Source organism: Lytechinus pictus, chromosome 9, assembly GCF_037042905.1.
Source record: "Lytechinus pictus isolate F3 Inbred chromosome 9, Lp3.0, whole genome shotgun sequence".
In the NCBI taxonomy this organism is placed as follows: domain Eukaryota; kingdom Metazoa; phylum Echinodermata; class Echinoidea; order Temnopleuroida; family Toxopneustidae; genus Lytechinus; species Lytechinus pictus.
The window spans coordinates 7,597,596-7,615,975 of NC_087253.1; the positions used below are offsets into that span (position 1 = coordinate 7,597,596).

General features: G+C 35.1%; 1 protein-coding gene across 1 annotated transcript in view; it reads left to right on the forward strand.

The window, feature by feature from the left end:
- Positions 1 to 14,082, forward strand: part of LOC129267821 (uncharacterized) — a 30,057-nt gene extending 15,975 nt beyond the window's left edge. The window contains exons 12-21 of the mRNA XM_064104591.1: positions 433 to 504; positions 2,191 to 2,262; positions 4,068 to 4,139; positions 4,905 to 4,976; positions 6,990 to 7,061; positions 7,704 to 7,775; positions 8,249 to 8,320; positions 9,805 to 9,876; positions 11,623 to 11,694; positions 12,502 to 14,082. Of these exons, the coding sequence (XP_063960661.1) occupies positions 433 to 504; positions 2,191 to 2,262; positions 4,068 to 4,139; positions 4,905 to 4,976; positions 6,990 to 7,061; positions 7,704 to 7,775; positions 8,249 to 8,320; positions 9,805 to 9,876; positions 11,623 to 11,694; positions 12,502 to 13,591 (1,738 nt within the window). The 3' untranslated portion in view covers positions 13,592 to 14,082. The remainder of the gene's footprint in view (positions 1 to 432; positions 505 to 2,190; positions 2,263 to 4,067; positions 4,140 to 4,904; positions 4,977 to 6,989; positions 7,062 to 7,703; positions 7,776 to 8,248; positions 8,321 to 9,804; positions 9,877 to 11,622; positions 11,695 to 12,501) is intronic.
- The last annotated feature ends 4,298 nt before the right edge of the window (positions 14,083 to 18,380 follow it).

Consider the following 18,380-nt stretch of genomic DNA (forward strand, 5'->3'; position numbering starts at 1 on the left):
CTTTCAATAAAGCCTTGGAACAAGTTAGCATTTAGGAAAACAGAGAGTAATAGGTACAAATATACCACATTAACATCGCGTTTCTAACGAAAGAGCATACTTGTTTGCCCATGATATACCTTGCGAAACCTCTATTACATTCCGAAAGGGCAAAAAAAGTAAATTGGGAGTTGTACAAGTGCGATGTCACCTATATTTATTGGTCAGATTGACAATGGGAGTATGTCCATATCATTAGTGATGTCAATATTTAAGTGCCCATAACTCCCTTAATCCTTGTTCATTTTTCTCAAACCTTTATTGATTTTTTTCTTCTACTTTCATCTTTTCATACAAGTTATTCGCAGAATAATTCCTGCTTTACCGATCGGATGACGACTGCCATTCCTAACTCAAGATTGTCCCCTTTTCCGTATTTCCCTTTCTCCGCAGGGTTCTGTATGGTGTAAATTTGCACCACATTGACGACGATACTTTCAGTGGATTTCCAAGCCTTCGTACACTGTAAGAATTAGTATACCTTTACTTCCACGGAATAAATAAATCGGAAGAAACTGAAGCCATGCTATCATTATCGTCACTGTACTAATAATTACAATTATCATAGTCATTTTTTCTTACATGAAAAGTAATGTGTGTATGATTGCCTTGTGTGTAGGGGGAGGAAAATACGGTATGGCTGGATGCATAAGACTCCGTAAAGGCTTATACTAATCAGTCGGTCGCATGGCTGATTTGCTTGTTTGAAGTGTTAACACAGTTGTCCAGTACACATTATTTAAGGCACTTGCCTGCTTAAACGAAACTCGAATTCCAATTTAATGTTATTTTTCCAGCGTGTTTGTCCCATTGACGACACTGTTAGAAAAAATCCCATCGAAATTCCCCCCCCCCCAAAAAAAAAAAAATCGCCAATAATCCAAACCCGAGTGATTTCGCGCGCGCACGTGAACCGACTGATTAGGATAAGCCGTCCGAAAGGTACTACATCTAATTCTTTTGATCAAAATGGAAATATTAGTGATAATATTCAATTCAAATTTAATTCAATTCAAACTCTTCTTCATTCGCATAAGAAATGCTCATACACAGATTAAATAAAATACAATATTTTCTTCTTCTTCTTCTTCTGGAAACAGTACAGTCCATCGTCTGGTGTATTGTCGTACTGGTGAATTTTCCAGTTTACGTTTGAAAAAAAAGAATAAAAAAAGTAAATATGGTAAAGTAAAATGGCACACACAATTTACCCTTTTCGTAAAGGCACAGACTGCGCTCATCTGAATAAATCAATGACCAATTGACTGTAAATCAAACTGTGGGCATACATTTGTTTTTTACTTGTTTTACGTTACTACAGTCCATTCCGTGAATTAATCATTCCAAGCTAAACATTGATTTTGATTTTTTGTATCACGTTTTGAAACTGAAATCTTAACTTTCATGACTGTATATCATGAGGGGGGAAAATCATCCTACTATGTGCAGTGGAGCATAGGATTATCTTGTGTGTGTGTGTGGTTTTTTTTTTTTTGGGGGGGGACGCAATAATAAATTTCCCCCATGAACAAAGGATAATCTTCTGCTCCGCCGCCCACCTATCTTGCTCTTAAGCCCCCATCACACTTATTCCGAATCAAGCAGAATTGGCCTGAATGAAAGGACTATTGTTCGACCAAGGAGATATCACTATCTCCTTGGTTCGACCACCAGTCGGTCATTTAAATCTACTTCGAACACCGTTCGAAAATACCCCTCGAATGTTTTGAACATGACCTAAACCTTCGGGACGGCCAAAAGAAATGACAAAAATATTTTGAATGGACTCAGAATGCAGTCAGAATATTTAGAATGCGCCTAAAATGTCCAAGAATGTAGCACGAATTGTTAATCTGACTCCATTGCGGTTCATTTTGACCAGTGTATGATGATTCACCAGGTCAATTTACTGAATTTTAACCCCAGTTTGGTGAATTCATAAGTTCCTCCCAAAAATTTCTAGATTTTTTAAATATTTTTTTGTTCCAGCTTCTGCTTGATTCCTGCTGATTCCGAATAAGTATGATGGGGGCTTATTACTAGTTTTGTTTTATAGCACTGGCTTGAATAGATAATAATGCATTTTTTTGTCAAAGGTATATATGGAAACCAAAATTATATATCTACGATTATTTTATTCTGCTTTCATAGCGTCTTAGCGGAGAACAATATTCAAGAACTCCACAATACAACTTTCAGCGGTTTACAACTCTTGCAATTGCTGTAAGTTATTTTTGGCAATGAATGATTATTATTGTCATGTTTTGCTTAAAGTAAATTTACAAGTATTGTCTATGTTCTTGTTGCATTTTGTATTTTCCTCTGTAGTTCCCAATCTTACGCATCTCAAACGAAAATAAATATATATAGTAAAATTTGATTAAACAATATACATGAATGGTATGATATTAATGTCCCAGTAATGCACAATGTCGCAAGCAATGACATTATGCGATGATCAACCAACGTATAATGTCACAGTCAGCGCATAATGTCGTAGCTTGAACTACTATCTCACAAAGTCTTGAGTCTTAGTGCAAAGTGTCGCAGCGGTATCTCATTCACGATTTGAGTTACAGATAAGATATTAAATACGTGCTCACTCAGTAAATTGTTCAAGTTCCGGCTGTGAACTGAACATTTTACAGATGACTTTTGTGGGGTAGGAGAGGATGCAAGGGGGGGGGGGGGGGGCAGTATTGAATTCATTATGTAAAAGACAATACAATGGTGCATATTTTTAATCTACATGACTTCATGCACTCTCTTGCAAAGTAAGTTAAATCGGAATCCAGCCTTGGCCATAAAATGTTGTGTTGGGAAGGAGAAAAATAAATTGAACAGAATGGTGAAAGTTTGAAAGAAATCGGACAAGCAATAAGAAAGTTATAGCTGCTTTAAAATTGAGATCACTAATACTATGTAGATATCAAATTGGCAACTGGGTAAGTAAATTATGACAAGGGGCAAGGACAACTTTCCCATAGGCCATGTACTTCATTATCAGGGATTTGTGGTTTTCTCCTAAGTAACCATTCCCCTGGGGCAGTAATCTAAATATAACCCTGGTAGTATACTGTTTTATGTCCTCATGAAAGAAAAATATTATTTGAAATAAAACTTTTGGGAAAAATGACATTTTAGCCATAATATGTATTGGAGTACATGAAAGAGTAGTCCTTGCCTTACATCACTATGACATCCCATATGCGGCCAATTTGAAGTCTCCATGGGTATAGTGATTACCAATATTTACAACTTTTAAAAATTCATAACTTTCTTGTTGTTTGTCCAATATTGTTCAAACTTTTACCTATCAACTTGTCTGATTTTTGTTTTCCTTATAAAAACAAGTTTTTATTTGGGTTGGATTCCCCTTTAAGTTACCTGTACAGCAATACGCGGGGATGGAGGGTGATTTTTATTGCGTTTCATTAGTCCACACAATACATTTTGTTTAAAGTCCAACCCATCCTCCTGAAAATGATTTCGATACCACCCTCCCCACCTCCTATGTATCTTTGGTAAGGCATTTATTGTCATCACCAGGTCCCTCGGAGAGGGACTTAAGTCGTCCGTCCTCGGGTTGCTTGCTTGCAATAATTCATCTCTTGATAGCAATCAGGTAGAAATTATCACGATCAATCGTACTATTATGATCATATCACAAAGTAATTTGTAGGTATATGTTCCCAGTTTCTGTCACCTTGTCTCCTTTATTTATTTCTATTTTTATTTTCTTCTTTAAAAAAGTATCAGAATGGGGAGGGATCACCCGGTACCCCCCCCCCCCTCATTGCCAGACCAAATGGTTTATCTTACAGGTTAAAATGCATTGCTGTTATGGCCAAAGTAGGATATATTCTTATCCATTCAATGCTCTGTCATCATCATTTGGTAAAATTATCATTCTTATTCAATTTCGATTTTCCGGCAATAATGTGAAACAAATAAAAATATAATTTCATGCGTGTGTATCTGTGTATTTTAGTATTTCTAAACATGTTTAACCTTTGTTTCTTTTCTAGAAATCTTCGACAAAACAGGATAATCTCTGTCGAAAATGATTCGTTTGCTGACTTGAAGAGTCTTTTGTTTTTGTAAGTATAGAAGCCTGGATATTTCAGGAGGTGTGTGGGGGGGGGGGGGGCGTAAGTCAAGAAAAAATTGACTTTTGATGATGTTTGGTATATGAATGGTCCACATTGTAATCAGTATAGTATTGGGAGTGTAGCTTCATTTGAAACGTATGTTGCGATCTTAATAAGCAAAACGTACATATCTATACATCCAACGTAATGTATAAAGTTGATGCACGTGGGTCATAGCGTTTCCGATAAAACAACTTGTGTATCTCGTTGCGAGCGCGAAGCACGAGCTAAAAACTTCTCACATTAAGACCTAAAAACAATTGTGCGCTTTTTCTTAATAATGACAAAAAGAGGTCTCTTCCTAAATAAACGAGTCGTTGGGTTGAAGACTTGTTGATATTCTGATCCGATACGTGACCCTTTTTAACTGTTTAGAGAAATATTGTATATTCTTACCTTAAAATTTACATCCTAAGTACCTTTTTGTGACCATGAACATGATGAAAAAAATAGCACGGGTAAAACTCTGCATTTAATCTTGCACTTTCTAAATACTCAATTTTGAAAAGGAGGACCTTTAAGAACTGGGTTACACGCTCTGAATACGGGCCTGTAAAGTGGGGTGTGTCCCTTTCCTACGGAGCTTTGAGAGAGTGTTGTCTTGTCTACATGCATCCCCTTCCCCATCCCCTTTTTCTGACCGAGATGAAAGTCTCAAGAAATTGTCATGAATTCTTTAAGTTCTATATTCGTGTTTTTTTTTTTTTTTTTAAGGGAATTAGCTAATAACAGCTTAGTCCGTGTGCAACCTGGCGCCTTTACCGGTTTGATAAATCTCAGAAGCCTGTAAGTAATTAAACTCATGTTTTATTTGTTATAGTAAACAATTTTAACATTGTACTAGTTCATTTGAATCAACAGCTCAAAATCTCGATTTCATTAATATGGACATTTCTTCCGTTTTCAGATACTATCAAAATCTTTATTCAAGTTTAACCACTTTCTTTCAATACCAGTTATTTGATCAATTACACACGAATAGTCCCAAATCTGTTTTGGTTTATAACATCGTAGTGAAATGTATTAATATGTTCCTTAACGATCTAATGGATACCAATAAAGTATATTTTTATATTTAATTGGTATAAAATTTTCCGGTAATGTAGGTTGAGGGGGAAACATTTGAAAAGGAGATCTAAAAAAAACTTGAAAATGCAAGTGAGATTACTGTCTTCCAAGCCATGGACTTTTAATGTAAATCCCATCTTTATTTCATTCTATGTAATTTTCTTCTTGGCACTTTGTTATATCAAATTATAAATTGCTTTGAAAAATACACATGAAGGTCGTATTTTGTTCAACGAGCGGGCCTAGCGACTGAGAGACTCGGGATAGAAATAGGAAAAATGAAATTGAGAATGTCACGTTGTGGTATTCTTAATGAAATTTCATTTTTAAAAGTGAGATTTTGTCTATTGGATTTTTTTTCATTTGTGTTTTGTTCTATGGGGCGGAATCCCCCCCCCCCCCCCGTGAAATCAAAATGAAAATTATGTTTATCTATGATTCAACAATGCGGCAATGTTTTACGTACACACTAAGAAATAAAGGTTCAAAATTTAACACCGAAAGGTTGATGCAAAATCAGCACCCTATGGGTTCAAAAATTGAACCCCTGATTTGGGGTTCAAAAATTGAACCCTGCGGTTGGGGTTCATTTTTTGCACCCTGCGGGTTCAAAACTGCACCCCTAAATTTTAAATTGAACCCCTAGGGTGCAGTTTTGAACCCGCAGGGTACAAAAATGAACCCCAACCGCAGGGTTCAATTTTTTAACCCATATGGTGCTGATTTTGCATCAACCTTTCGGCGTTCAATTTTGAACCTTTATTTCTTAGTGTGTATATTCATTGTAACTATGTAGCGTTCTATCGGTCGTAACTATGACATAAGCAACATGCGTTAAGATTTTCGATATCTTGTGAAAGTGGAGGTCTTCGATCACACCCCCCCTCCCCCCCCCCCCCCTCCTCGGTCTATGATGCAATAAACTACCCCAACCTAGTTACGGTTAATTTAGAACTGAACACCACCTTGAATAGTATCAACTCGATTCTGTTTATAAATTTAAGATTCAAAATTGAGATCATGAGAACGCAGTCTTTTTGAGTTTGTCATGTTTATAGCACAAATAAGCTAGCAATTTTCGCATCCACTGGATTACAGGTTGATGTTTGATTTTCAGCACGAGAATACACTGTCTCCGAAACAGAAAATACATTTTCAATCCCAACGACAATATATTAGGGCGCCAGTACTATGTACATACCACCACCCCCATATGATTTACTACTTTTTTTTTTTGTAATCTTGTTTTTAATCTTTAGGGGACAGGCCCTTTTCAGAGAAATCATATGTTATTTAATTGTCATAATTAGGTGCGTTATCGAAATTGATTAACAATATAAAGTGACTAAGGGCGTTTAATTGACAATTATGCTACAGCTAAACAATGAAATAGATGCTAAACTCGATAGTATGTAGATCGCAAAGATCAAAATCACACAAAATTTAAAAATGCAGTAACATCAGTAGCGTATCTAGCATCAACTAGGGCCCATGCACAAGCATAATTTCGTCACTATTGTCCCGACTCCCGAGACCATTAGGCCCATAAAATGCTTTTTAGGACATATAGGATCTGATGCTGGATATGTGTGCCTGAACATAAACAACGTCCTTCTTCTTTTAAATTTTCTCTACAGGCTTTGGTGTCCAATTCAATTCAATTCATTGTTCAATTGTCCTTGAAGTATTATAGCATTATCAATTAATCTGTAATATCAATGTCGTTGACAGGGGTCTCTCAGAGAACAAAATTCGTCGGATCGAACAGGGTTTCTTTTATGGTATGGAGAGTTTACAATTTCTGTAAGTGTGTTACTCCAACTTTTTTCCCTTTTACTTTTCCTGTCGACCAATTTTCTTTTCCCGGTATAGTATCAACAAGTTAATGAATGTTCCGAGCAAATGCAATGATACAATAGTAGTTTTTAATTTAGTTGTTTTATGAGAAAATTTTAGGGACACGAAAAAAAAAGGATTCTAAAGAAAAACTACATAATTGACTAATTGATGAAATTAATGTTATATATTCAATTTGTATCTTTTTCGCAAATTATTGATAAGCCTAATTTCCATTTTTTTTTCTTTTTACATACGGAAATAGGACATCAATCTTGCTCCTTGTCAAACATTCAATATGAAATATTTTTTTGAGCTATTGATGAAAAAACCCATTCATAATATTTTTTTTCCAGTTGAGATATTATAGACGTTACTATGCATCACATCCCACAAATAGAACAAAGACTGATGCTTCTCTACGTTTGACGATGTTCATTACTGTTGTCTATACATACTAATTTTGAACAACAATTTTAAGATATTAGAAAAATAATGAATCATTATTGAAAATTTAGATTTTCTTTTTATGTAGTATTATTAGTAATATGTATTCCAGCGAGTTATATTACAAATCATCCTTTATTGTTTTATTGTCATCACATTCAGGTATATGGAATCAAACAACATTAGCGAGATCGAGGTCGGCTCGTTTTCTGAACTAAGGAATCTTCAACTATTGTAATTTTTCAATTTATTAACGATTTCCAGAATAAAAGTATGTTATACCATTAATCTAAGAATGTTTTAATCTAATGCATAATTTCATTCAAATCGTTGGCTATCAAATTCGTTAATATCCAAAATGTAAACGAATCATTACTAGATGAATGAGTACCCAAACAATGAAACATTAAAGTGCATCTAGCAGACCACAGGTTCTCTTGTATATAAAAAAAGGTTTTTTTTAATGGAGGTAAACCGTAGAGTAATGTTTGTTTAAAGAAAAAATAAATTCACAAATGACTGTGATAGAAACTGAATGAATTATCTTACGTAAAATAACTATACCTCACAATCCTCTGTATTTATGCAATATAATAATTAAGTAGTATAAAGTAATATTTCGAATATCAACGTCAGTTGAAACAAATGTATAATACCTCTCAACTGATAATGCGCCTTAATTGTGCGTATTGTGTGCTTCTTTTCAGAAATTTGTCGTCTAATTCCATTCAGCACTTGCAACGCGGGATGTTTGCTGGTCTCTTCTCTCTTTCATATCTGTAAGTACAAATGAATTAAATCGACGTTTCTAAGGCAGCATGGAAACGCCAATTACATGCAATACTTTCAGTCTCTCCCATACTTGAGAGACGTTTTTCAACATCCAACTACGAGAAGTGTGCTTGCTCGCACGCTTCGCTTGCTCCCATATCGATATGAATGGTCAGCCCAACTCCAATTCAGTAGTTTATACCACACCAAAACAATTCAAACATCACTCGAAAAAAAAATCGCATATGCCTTAAATGCCATTACCTACTATGATATATTACATGTAAGTACACGTTTTATGTACCCCATATAGGAAGGACGTTCAGTGCCCCCCCCCCCCCCCACAAAAAAAAAAAAATAATAATAATAATAATAGTAATAATTATGATGATAAATATAAAAAAAGAATGAATGAATGAAAGAAAGAATGAATTAGGATTAACAATAAAAGAAATTAATAAATAGAATTAAAAATATGATAATTTTCATCTAAATATATTACTTACCCCCCCCCCCCCCCAGCTAAGGAGGAATTCACGGCAATGCGTTGGGACAGGCCTATCCGAATACCGAATAATGTTTGTTGTATGCCCTTCTTCCGAATTCCTTTATCCTTGATATCCATAAATTCATTTTTGTCGGTATTATTTCATTTTCGTCTTGCCCCCCCCCCCCCCCCTCCTGATTGCTTGCAAATCACTCAATGTGAAAAGCGCTGATGCTTTTTTTAAGCCTGGAACACTGTGATTGATCCGTTGAGATTACATTTTAAAAAAAATTGTAATAGTATTTTATATGATTATTCCAACCTATGAAATTTGAAAAAGCGGCGTAAACGCTGAAATTGAAATTTTGGTCTATTTCGAGCCTCCCTGCAGGAATACCATTGTATTATGTTTTATTTTAATTTTTCCTGATTTTTACTTCTAACTGGTTTTATGCTCAAGTTGGCAGTGTGTGTGTGTGTTTGTGCGTTTTTTGGTTTTGATGTATACAATATACAATAACACTTTTAGGAGGCTGCACCCTAGAAGCTCCGCTTTTTCTTAGCAGCCTCTTCCATTTCTAACATGCTAATATTGATACTCGTAACTGTAATTTTTGTACGTCGAAATTTGATATGTTTCATTGCCTAAATATCTGAATTATTGTACGAAAAAAAATATTTGAAATGGAAATAAATGAAATGAAAAAAATAAAGTGAAAATAAAAATTGAATTCCAATTCGAAATGACGTCATCTTTGGTTGCGACTTTAAGCCGATTCATACTTTTCTCGACCACAAGGCTTGCAACAAATTAAAAATATACATTCTGCATCCCTAGCGTTATGCGAATTTAAGATAACAAGGGTCCTTTCTTGGAAGTTTCTTATTAATTGAAAAAAATTTTTTTTTTTTATATGCCGTTGTATTTCCTTTTTATTATTTTCCTTTAATTTCCGACGCAATTTCCTTTTACGACATGTGGGTTTCTTCTTTCCCCTTTTTCAGTGATTTGATAAACAACCACATCCAATCCATTGATGGCTTTACGTTTGAACATATGGCGTCTCTTCAGTTTATGTAAGTAATGTTACCCCGCCATTTATTTTTTCCATTGGATATAGTGTGTTTGGTAATAGCAGTAGTAGTAGTCGCCTTAAATGTAGTAGTAGTAGTAGTTGCTGTAGTTGTAGTAGTAGTATAGGAAACCAAAACCCAAGAAGAGAAGTAATCTTATTGGAAAGAGTAAAATGAGAGAAACAATTAAACAAAAGTTTCATCAAAATCGGTTATGAAATAAGCAAGTTATGGAAGTTTAAAAACTTTTGTTGTACTTTCTACGAGGATCCTCAAATTGGCAAACATGCTTCAAAATTGCTGATTTTGTAGACAACTCTCACTTTGTTTTGTACACACATTTTCAGATTTTCCTCATTATGCTTCAAATTGAATCTTGCCTCCTGCTGAGCAAAGCATATGTCATGGGAAAATATGATTCACACCACATATGTCAATGTCAGACAATTTGTGTATAAACCGAAAAGAGTTGTCCACAAAATCAGCCATTTTAAAACACGTTTGCCTATTTGACGATCCCCATAGAAAGTACATCTATACTTTTTAAACATCCATAACTTGATGAAACTTTTTTTAACTGTTCCGCTTATTTTACTCTTTTTAATAAGATTCCTTATGTTCTTGGGTTTCGGTTTCCTTTAAATGTAGTAGTAGTAGTAGTAGAAGTGATAGAAGTAGTAGTTGTAGTAATAGTAGTAGTAGTAGTAGTAGCAGAAGTAGAAGTAGTAGTAGTGATGGTAGTAGCCGTAATATAAAAGTAAGAGTAGCAGTATAGTAGTAATAATACTAGTAATACATGTAGCAGTAGTATAAAGCTAAGAGTAGCAGTAGTATGTAGTAGAGGTAGAGATAGTAGTATCGACAGTAGCAGAAGTGTAGTAGTAGTAGTATCATGAGTAGTAGAAATAGTAGTAGTAGTATTAGAAATAGTAGTAGTATTAGTTGTAGTAGTATCAGAAGAAGTAGTAGTAGTATCAGAAGTAGAAGAAACAGAAGTAGTAGTAGTAGTAGTAGTAGTAGTAGTAATAGTAATACATGTAGTAGTAACATTAGTAGTAGTAGTAGTAGTAGTATCAGAAATATGAGTAGTAGTAGTAGTAGTTATAGTAGAAGTAGTAGTGGAAGTAGTAATAGTAGTAGTAGTAGTAGTAGTAGTAGTAGTAGTAGTAGTAGTAGAAGTAATAGTAGTAGAAGTAGTAGAAGTAGTAGTAGTAGTAGTATTAGTAGTAGCAGTAATATAAAAAAAAATGTAGTAGTAGTTGTAGTGGTGATTATATAGTCATACATGTAGCATAAGTATAAAGCTAAGAGTAGAAGTAGTATGTAATAGAGGTAATGATAGTTGCATTAACAGTAGTATGAGTATAGTAGTAGTATCAAAAGTAGTAGAAATAGTAGTAGAAGTATAGTAGTAGTAATAGTAGTAGTAGTAGTAGTAGTAGTAGTAGTAGTAGTAGTAGTAGTAGTAATAGTAGTAGTAGTAGTAGGCCTAATATTAGTATCAGAAGTAGTAGGAACAGTAGTAGTAGTAGTAGTATTAGTAGAAGTAGTATCAGAAGTAGTAGAGACAATAGTAGTAGAAGAAGTAGTAGTAGTAGTAGTAGTAGTAGTAGTAGTAGTAGTAGTAGTAGTTGTTGTTGTTGTTGTTGTAGTAGTATATTTTGTTGTTTTTGTGGTAGTGGAAGTAAATTCATGATTGTCTATCAGCTAATGAACCTCATTTTTTTGGATTGGCTTTTTTTAAATCAGATTCTTCCTTGGTACTGAACTTAGAGCCGTTAGCCCTGATGCACTGACTGGTCTAACATCATTGGAGAAAATGTAAGGAAGCACATATTACACCATTCAGTGATTTATTTACCATTCAGTGTATTTACATATATTCATGAGCTCACGCTTCGAGACTATGGGTCTAATTTTGTACACTATATTTTATTTCGTGATCCAACAAAAAATCACTTTATTCACTGTTTAACCAATTATGTAAGCACCTCAGTTCCTATACTTCACACCCGTAGCTGCGCCACGTACCCAAAATATTCCATTAATCTGCAGTAAAATAGATATAACGAACGACTGGAGTGAAGTAAGCGTGGCAGCTAGATTCAATGTTTGAAACAGCCCCGCTCGCGAGAAGCTACGTCTAGTATGGTAGTGACATGGATCTCAATCCGAAATGCCACAGGTTCGAGGCACTTGTTCTACGTGTCTAGATCCCCCTGACCACCCCCTTAATAGTTGGTGACATTGTTTTGTCATGGAAAAGGCTACTTTTGGATATGATAGCAATATTTATTTAATTTAGCTTATTAGACTATCGTACCAGTGGTTTTTAATAGTCGCTTGTGTCTCGATGGCAGAATTGCTGGTGAAAAAGAAATTCGAAGCCAGCGTCGTGACCTAACAAAGGGGGGATAAACCTTTCAAACTTTATTTCTATCAGTATAGATACTAACCGTGATATAAGTGTAGAAGGTGCATATGGTATTAATACCTGTAGTGTGGATCACTCTAAGCCTTTTCTTGTTCATATTTTACCTGGAACTAATTGTTGCCCAACTAACTGATACACATACTCAATCCAACCCGAAGATTTTAAGAGTTCACCTTTATTTTGATTTTACTCAGGTCTACATCTGACAATCGTCTATGTTGTCTTCTAGAAGATAATGCTGATTTCACCTGCGCAAGGACATCACAGACCAGTCCTTTGGACACCTGTAGCAGGTTATATCCAAACTTGGCCTTGAGGATTGCAGGATGGGTCATGGGTTTGCTGGCTCTAGGTGGCAACGGCGCTGTTCTCTTTATTCGACTTAGGGATAGGAAAAAGAAGGTTTCCAGAGTTCAGAATACATTTATTGCTAGCTTAGCAATGGCCGATATTCTGATGGGACTATACATGATTATTATCACCTCTGCCGATGTTTACTATGGAAATGAGTTTTATCTCAGCGCCCCTCAGTGGCGAGGATCCCAGCTGTGTCGGTTTGCTGGTTTCCTTGGCTTTCTGTCCAGTGAGGCTTCGATCTTGACCCTGACCTTGATAACCGTTGATAGGTTCATTTGCATCATGTTTCCTTTTAGGCCAGATCTGAAGATTGAGCGCAAGAGTTCATTGATTCTTGTCGGTGCTGTCTGGGTTTTCACTATAATGTTAAGTCTGAGTCTGGTAATCATTACATCATACAGACCGGATGTGTATGGCCTCTCCGACGTTTGCCTTGGTCTCCCTCTTCATGTCGAAGCTGCAGACACAGGGGTATTGGAGATCACAGGAAATTTCTTTTTTGAGTATCAGGTCAATTTCGTGGTCACAGACAACAGTTCCAGGCCCCCATGGCTATTTTCCCTTATAATTTTCATTGGTTTCAACCTTGTTTCATTCACTTTTATCTTGATCTGTTACATTATGATCTTCATAAAGTCCTCACGATCTTCAGCGAAAGTTCGGAAGAACCGCTCCAATAAGCAAGAGACCAGATTGGCTGTTCGTATGGCGATGATCGTTGCTACTGACCTCGTCTGTTGGATGCCAGTTATCATCATGGGAATCCTTTCTCAGACCGGTGCAGTCACCCTTGATCCTTCGCTCTATGCTTGGACAGTGATTCTCATCGTCCCTATCAATTCAACCATTAACCCTTTCTTATATACGTTTATAGTGTACGTCGATGCCCTCATAAAGAAAAGAAGAAAGCAGAAATATGAAACCTAAATAAAGATATTACCTATTATTCTAGGGCACACAAAGGCTAAATATCCACCATTGCCTAAGTTTTCTATTGTTATCCACAAAGGTTAAGTCCACATTTGAAAAAAAAATCAAGAACTATGCTCCTTGCATGGCGATTCCAAGGATTCAGTAAAAAAAAAGGTAGTAATTGAAGATACAGGTGGTCCAGCCCCTAGATTATTGAATTAAATATTTATTTGAATGATAGATTCAGTACATGCATTTTGTTTTCTAGCTTAAAATTCAAAATGAAAGTAATTGATTTGTCGAAGTTTGAATGACCTAAACATAAAAGAAGAGTACAGGACCATTGTGGTTCTACATAGGGGCCTCGGATGTTAATTCGAAGGAGTAAAAACTGCACAACGAATGTAACTGAGTAGAATGTTCAGAAAAAAGAACCTCTCTCAATCGATACGGAGATAAAACATTCTATGACATTTATTTATGGATAATACAGTTATCATTTCTAGTGTTCTATTTTGAAAATCTTCTTTATTTTATAATACCTGAATATGATCAAGTTGTCCCCATCTCTCACAATAAGTACATGATTTCAAACCTATTCACAATTCATATCCCGCCTGAATTATGAGAAAGGGCAAAAAATCACGACAATGTGATTTTGTATATGTATATATATGTATATATATATATATAAATATATATATATATAACCCCTCAAAAACAGTTTGGAAATCTGTGTTTGACCATTAATTTCTCCAAACTCCCAATTTTAAAAAATAGCATGTTTCACATCATTCAAACGATCATTTAATTTTCTTTAAAATGATGCCATGCTTGTTATGGTCATGCCATTACGAAAAGAGCAGGATTCAAAAGTGTTGGATGAGGTCAGAATTAAAAAGCTGCAAAACAAGCAAAATAGGTTTGAAAATCTGAGTTTGACCATTAATTTCTGCCAACTCCCAATTTTACATAATGAATATTTAATATCATTCAAAATATCATTTAATTTTCTTAAAAATGATGCCATGCTTGTATGATCATGCCATAATGAAAAGAGCAGGTTTCAAAAGTGTTGGATGAGGTCTGAATTGAAAAGCTGCAAAACGAGCAGAAATAGTCATGAAGGGTCATTACAGAACATGATACTTATGTCTGTGTCAATAGAGATGAAAATCCATTCAAATCAAGCCCCTGCTTCCGTAGTGATGGTTCTGTGATATAACATGGTATGAGTGATCGTGGTTTGAAATACCCATGCATGTTTGTTTGTTTGTTAAGTGTTTGCTTGTGCAGAGGTGTGTTTGATTCCGTGTTAATTTCGATGTTAACGTGCATAAAAAGAAAAGAAACTACTAAGAAACTCACTTATCACCACGGGAAAAAAGAACAGTGACTTTTAATATTGTGACAACTAGCAACTTTTGAATTTTGAATTGCCCCACATTTTAAGGCCCTGTACCTCCATATGAACCATAATCATACCATATAGGGTATCATTTTAACATGTCTAAAGACAATTAAATGATCTTTTGAATGAATATACATTGCGTAAAATTGGGAGTTGGGATAAATTATTGGCCATACTCAGATTTCCAAACTTTTTTTGAGGAGTTTGTATACATAATAAAAAAAGTATAGTTGTTGTTATTTGTTAAAAAGAAGACACTTTGCGACAATAATTTATTTAATATCTACCACCCTCTCTCGGGAATATTTTTGTTTTTATTCATTTTAGTTCATTATTTTTTTTTCAACTTAGACTTTAACTCAAATTCCAAAAGAAACTTTTTTTTTAATCATGACAACTTCATTTTTTTCGGCGAGGGGGGGGGGTAATTTTTTTCGTATAAATTACCCCCAGGTAAAAGATTTGACACTGGTTCCGCGCAATGCCTATCGAAATGTTTCGGATGAAAATTAAACTTCAGCCAATTTTATTATGTATGGAAGGCGGTCTTCTCGTACTTCCGGAAACCGAAACGGAGAGAGCTGTCAATTACTTATCATAACATTTTGTATATGTATCGTAGTTATGTATTTCGATGTTCAATGTTTGTAACCGCTGAGATATAGTTTTTATATAGAGAACGTACTACATACTAGTAATTGTTATTATCACAACTTGTAGCTCAAATAGAAGAAGTTTTATATGTCTTGACCATGTATTTTCTGCTATAAATGAAAGACAGTGATATTTTAGACAATTTTTCTTTATGTAAGATACCAGGCGCTAAGTGATTTTTCTTAAATTATTTCTTCAAATGTTATCACTTAGACATGTGGAAAGGAGGCATTACCTACATGTACGTTACACCAGATGAAAGAGAAGACTCTAAGCTTTACAATTATAGGTCATGTATTGAAACATGTAATACAGAGTGCGCAAAATCAAGACATATTTTCATTCTTAGGCCTATATCTTTATTAAAGATTTAAGGTTGCAAGTGCTGATAATTATGTATAAATTATTATCGGGACCTAGTATTGTTCAAGTTGAAAGGTGTGATCTCTTGCTAGTTATTCAGTACAAAGCTGACACCCCATGCTCAATAACCTGTCGAATATATTTACAGAACTCTGTTATCAGGTCGCTTTCCGTAAGATTATGCTTTCTTGCTCAATCTTTTTGTTCAAAATAAATAAAGAGTGTCATTTCACATTGTGTTGTATTATACGTGCAAGACCGTTAACGTTAGCTTCTTGAACAATTTCACTGACAGGGTCAAAGTCGTATGTTTTAAAGAATCCTTTGCAGTCTACATTGTTTCAAATTAATATACCGGTAAACGTGATCGGCAGTTTGTTACTTCCAAGCGCTGTTTCTCAGGGGTGGTGCCACGAGTCGGGTTGGGGCTGGAACCAGACCGCCTTTTATGATTTTAAAGAAATGAAAAAAGTAGGAAACGCGGAACGGGGAAAGGGAAATTGAAGAGAGAAGAATAAGAAGCATTTGTACAAATCTGGGCTCTGCAATTCTATAACTGCTTTGTACAGGGTAATTCTATTTAAGAAATGAAAAGTGTTGTCACCTTGAAGTCGTGTTGGTCGTCTTGTTCCCCTATTTTTATTAATTGTTGGTGCTGTACAGTGGCGTACCTAGGATTTTCCACAGGGGGGGCAAAATCGGCCGCCAAAAAATTAGACAAGCAAAAAAAGAAATAAAAAAGGTCTTCAATTAAAAAAATGAAGGTTTTCGTACCAGAAAAAAATTGACAAGCAAAAAAAAAAAAAAAAAAAAAAAAGGTCTTCAAGCTCGTCAGGGGGGGCAAAAAAGGTATTTTAAGCTCGTCAGGGGGGGCAGGTATATGTCTTTTGTATGGGTTGTGGCTCGTCAGGGGGGGCAGAGTGCCCCCCCCCCCCCCGTAGGTACGCTAGTGGTGTTGTATAAAAAGTGTGGTGTGCATTGAATTATTTACCCTTAGGATTGTATTTTTCATGAATTAAAATATTTGTTTGTCTCTATGAATATTACATTTATGTTTATTACTGTTCTTTTATATGTTTGAGTGAAAATTCTGAAGATAATTGACTTTGTAATACCTGCTTGTATTTTGTCTACGGGAGATGGTATGATCCTTTAAGTCATTTATTCGGCTGTATTTATATTATTGTTTGTTACTTCCGCCCTATATCATACAATCCTGTTATAAGTCCAGGAGACAATCGAATGTGCTATAGAGATACCATGAATGATTTACTGTATGGTTTGATAAGTCTCTAACGAATTTGGTTTGATAGACATTCAATTGTTTTATAAGTTGATTAAATGGTTCTTTGTTTTAAATGATGAACTGACATATATAGTTTTATTGATCGTTGATATATTTAAGATTACTTTTCCTTTTCGTTTTGCTTTTCAAACTCGTTTGATTTTGTTCATAGGGCTGAGTGAATATTCATGTGGTATATGTGGACTATGCATTTGGTATACGTGGTACACAGTTGGCTATCCCTGGCTTGGTCCATATAGAGTTTTGTATAAATTTCATTGATTGGCATGCAATATATTGATTTTGTTGTGTCATTAAATATTACTGTTTGAGTGAAAAAAAAATCGATATTAATATGAATTTTTAATAGAATGGTTGAATGAGGACCTGGTTGGCTTCAGGAGGTACTTTTTCGAGATTTCAGAAGTCCCAAATGCTCTGTATGTGGCACATCCTGGGGAGGTACATCCTGCCCGTGCACCCCCTCCCTCCCTCCTATTGAAACCCCTACAAAAAAGTGGAGAATGGATTGCATACTGAAAAGTGAAGACCTTTTCAAGACCCCTAAATATAGCGTGGTTTCGTTCTGGAAAAAAAAATCCCCTTTACACACACCCACACCCCAACCCCCCACACACACCCATACATATGTATATATGTATATATATATATATATATATATGTGTATATATATATATATATATATATATATATATACATACACACACACACATAAATATATATATATACATATATATATATTATATGATATAAATGCAATAAATTTGCTATTAAACGTTAAACAATGCTGTTCAGAAAGCATGGGCTCGTGTCGGAATGCGAACGTTGTACTGTTTTGAAAGTGAGCAGCTGCATCAATCGATTTAGTACCAGATGGACAATTCTAAGCGCACATGTTGGGGGAAAATCAGAGCTCGGCCAACAGCAAAATAACTATGATAGCGCGGACGAGCACTGAATATTAGCAGTTGTCAGCGAACCCTCTTTTTTAGTCTTTCTTCTTCTTTTTTGTACAAGAACCCGGCCACCTAGAATGCATATAGCATTTGAATTTACTTTAACTGTTTAAT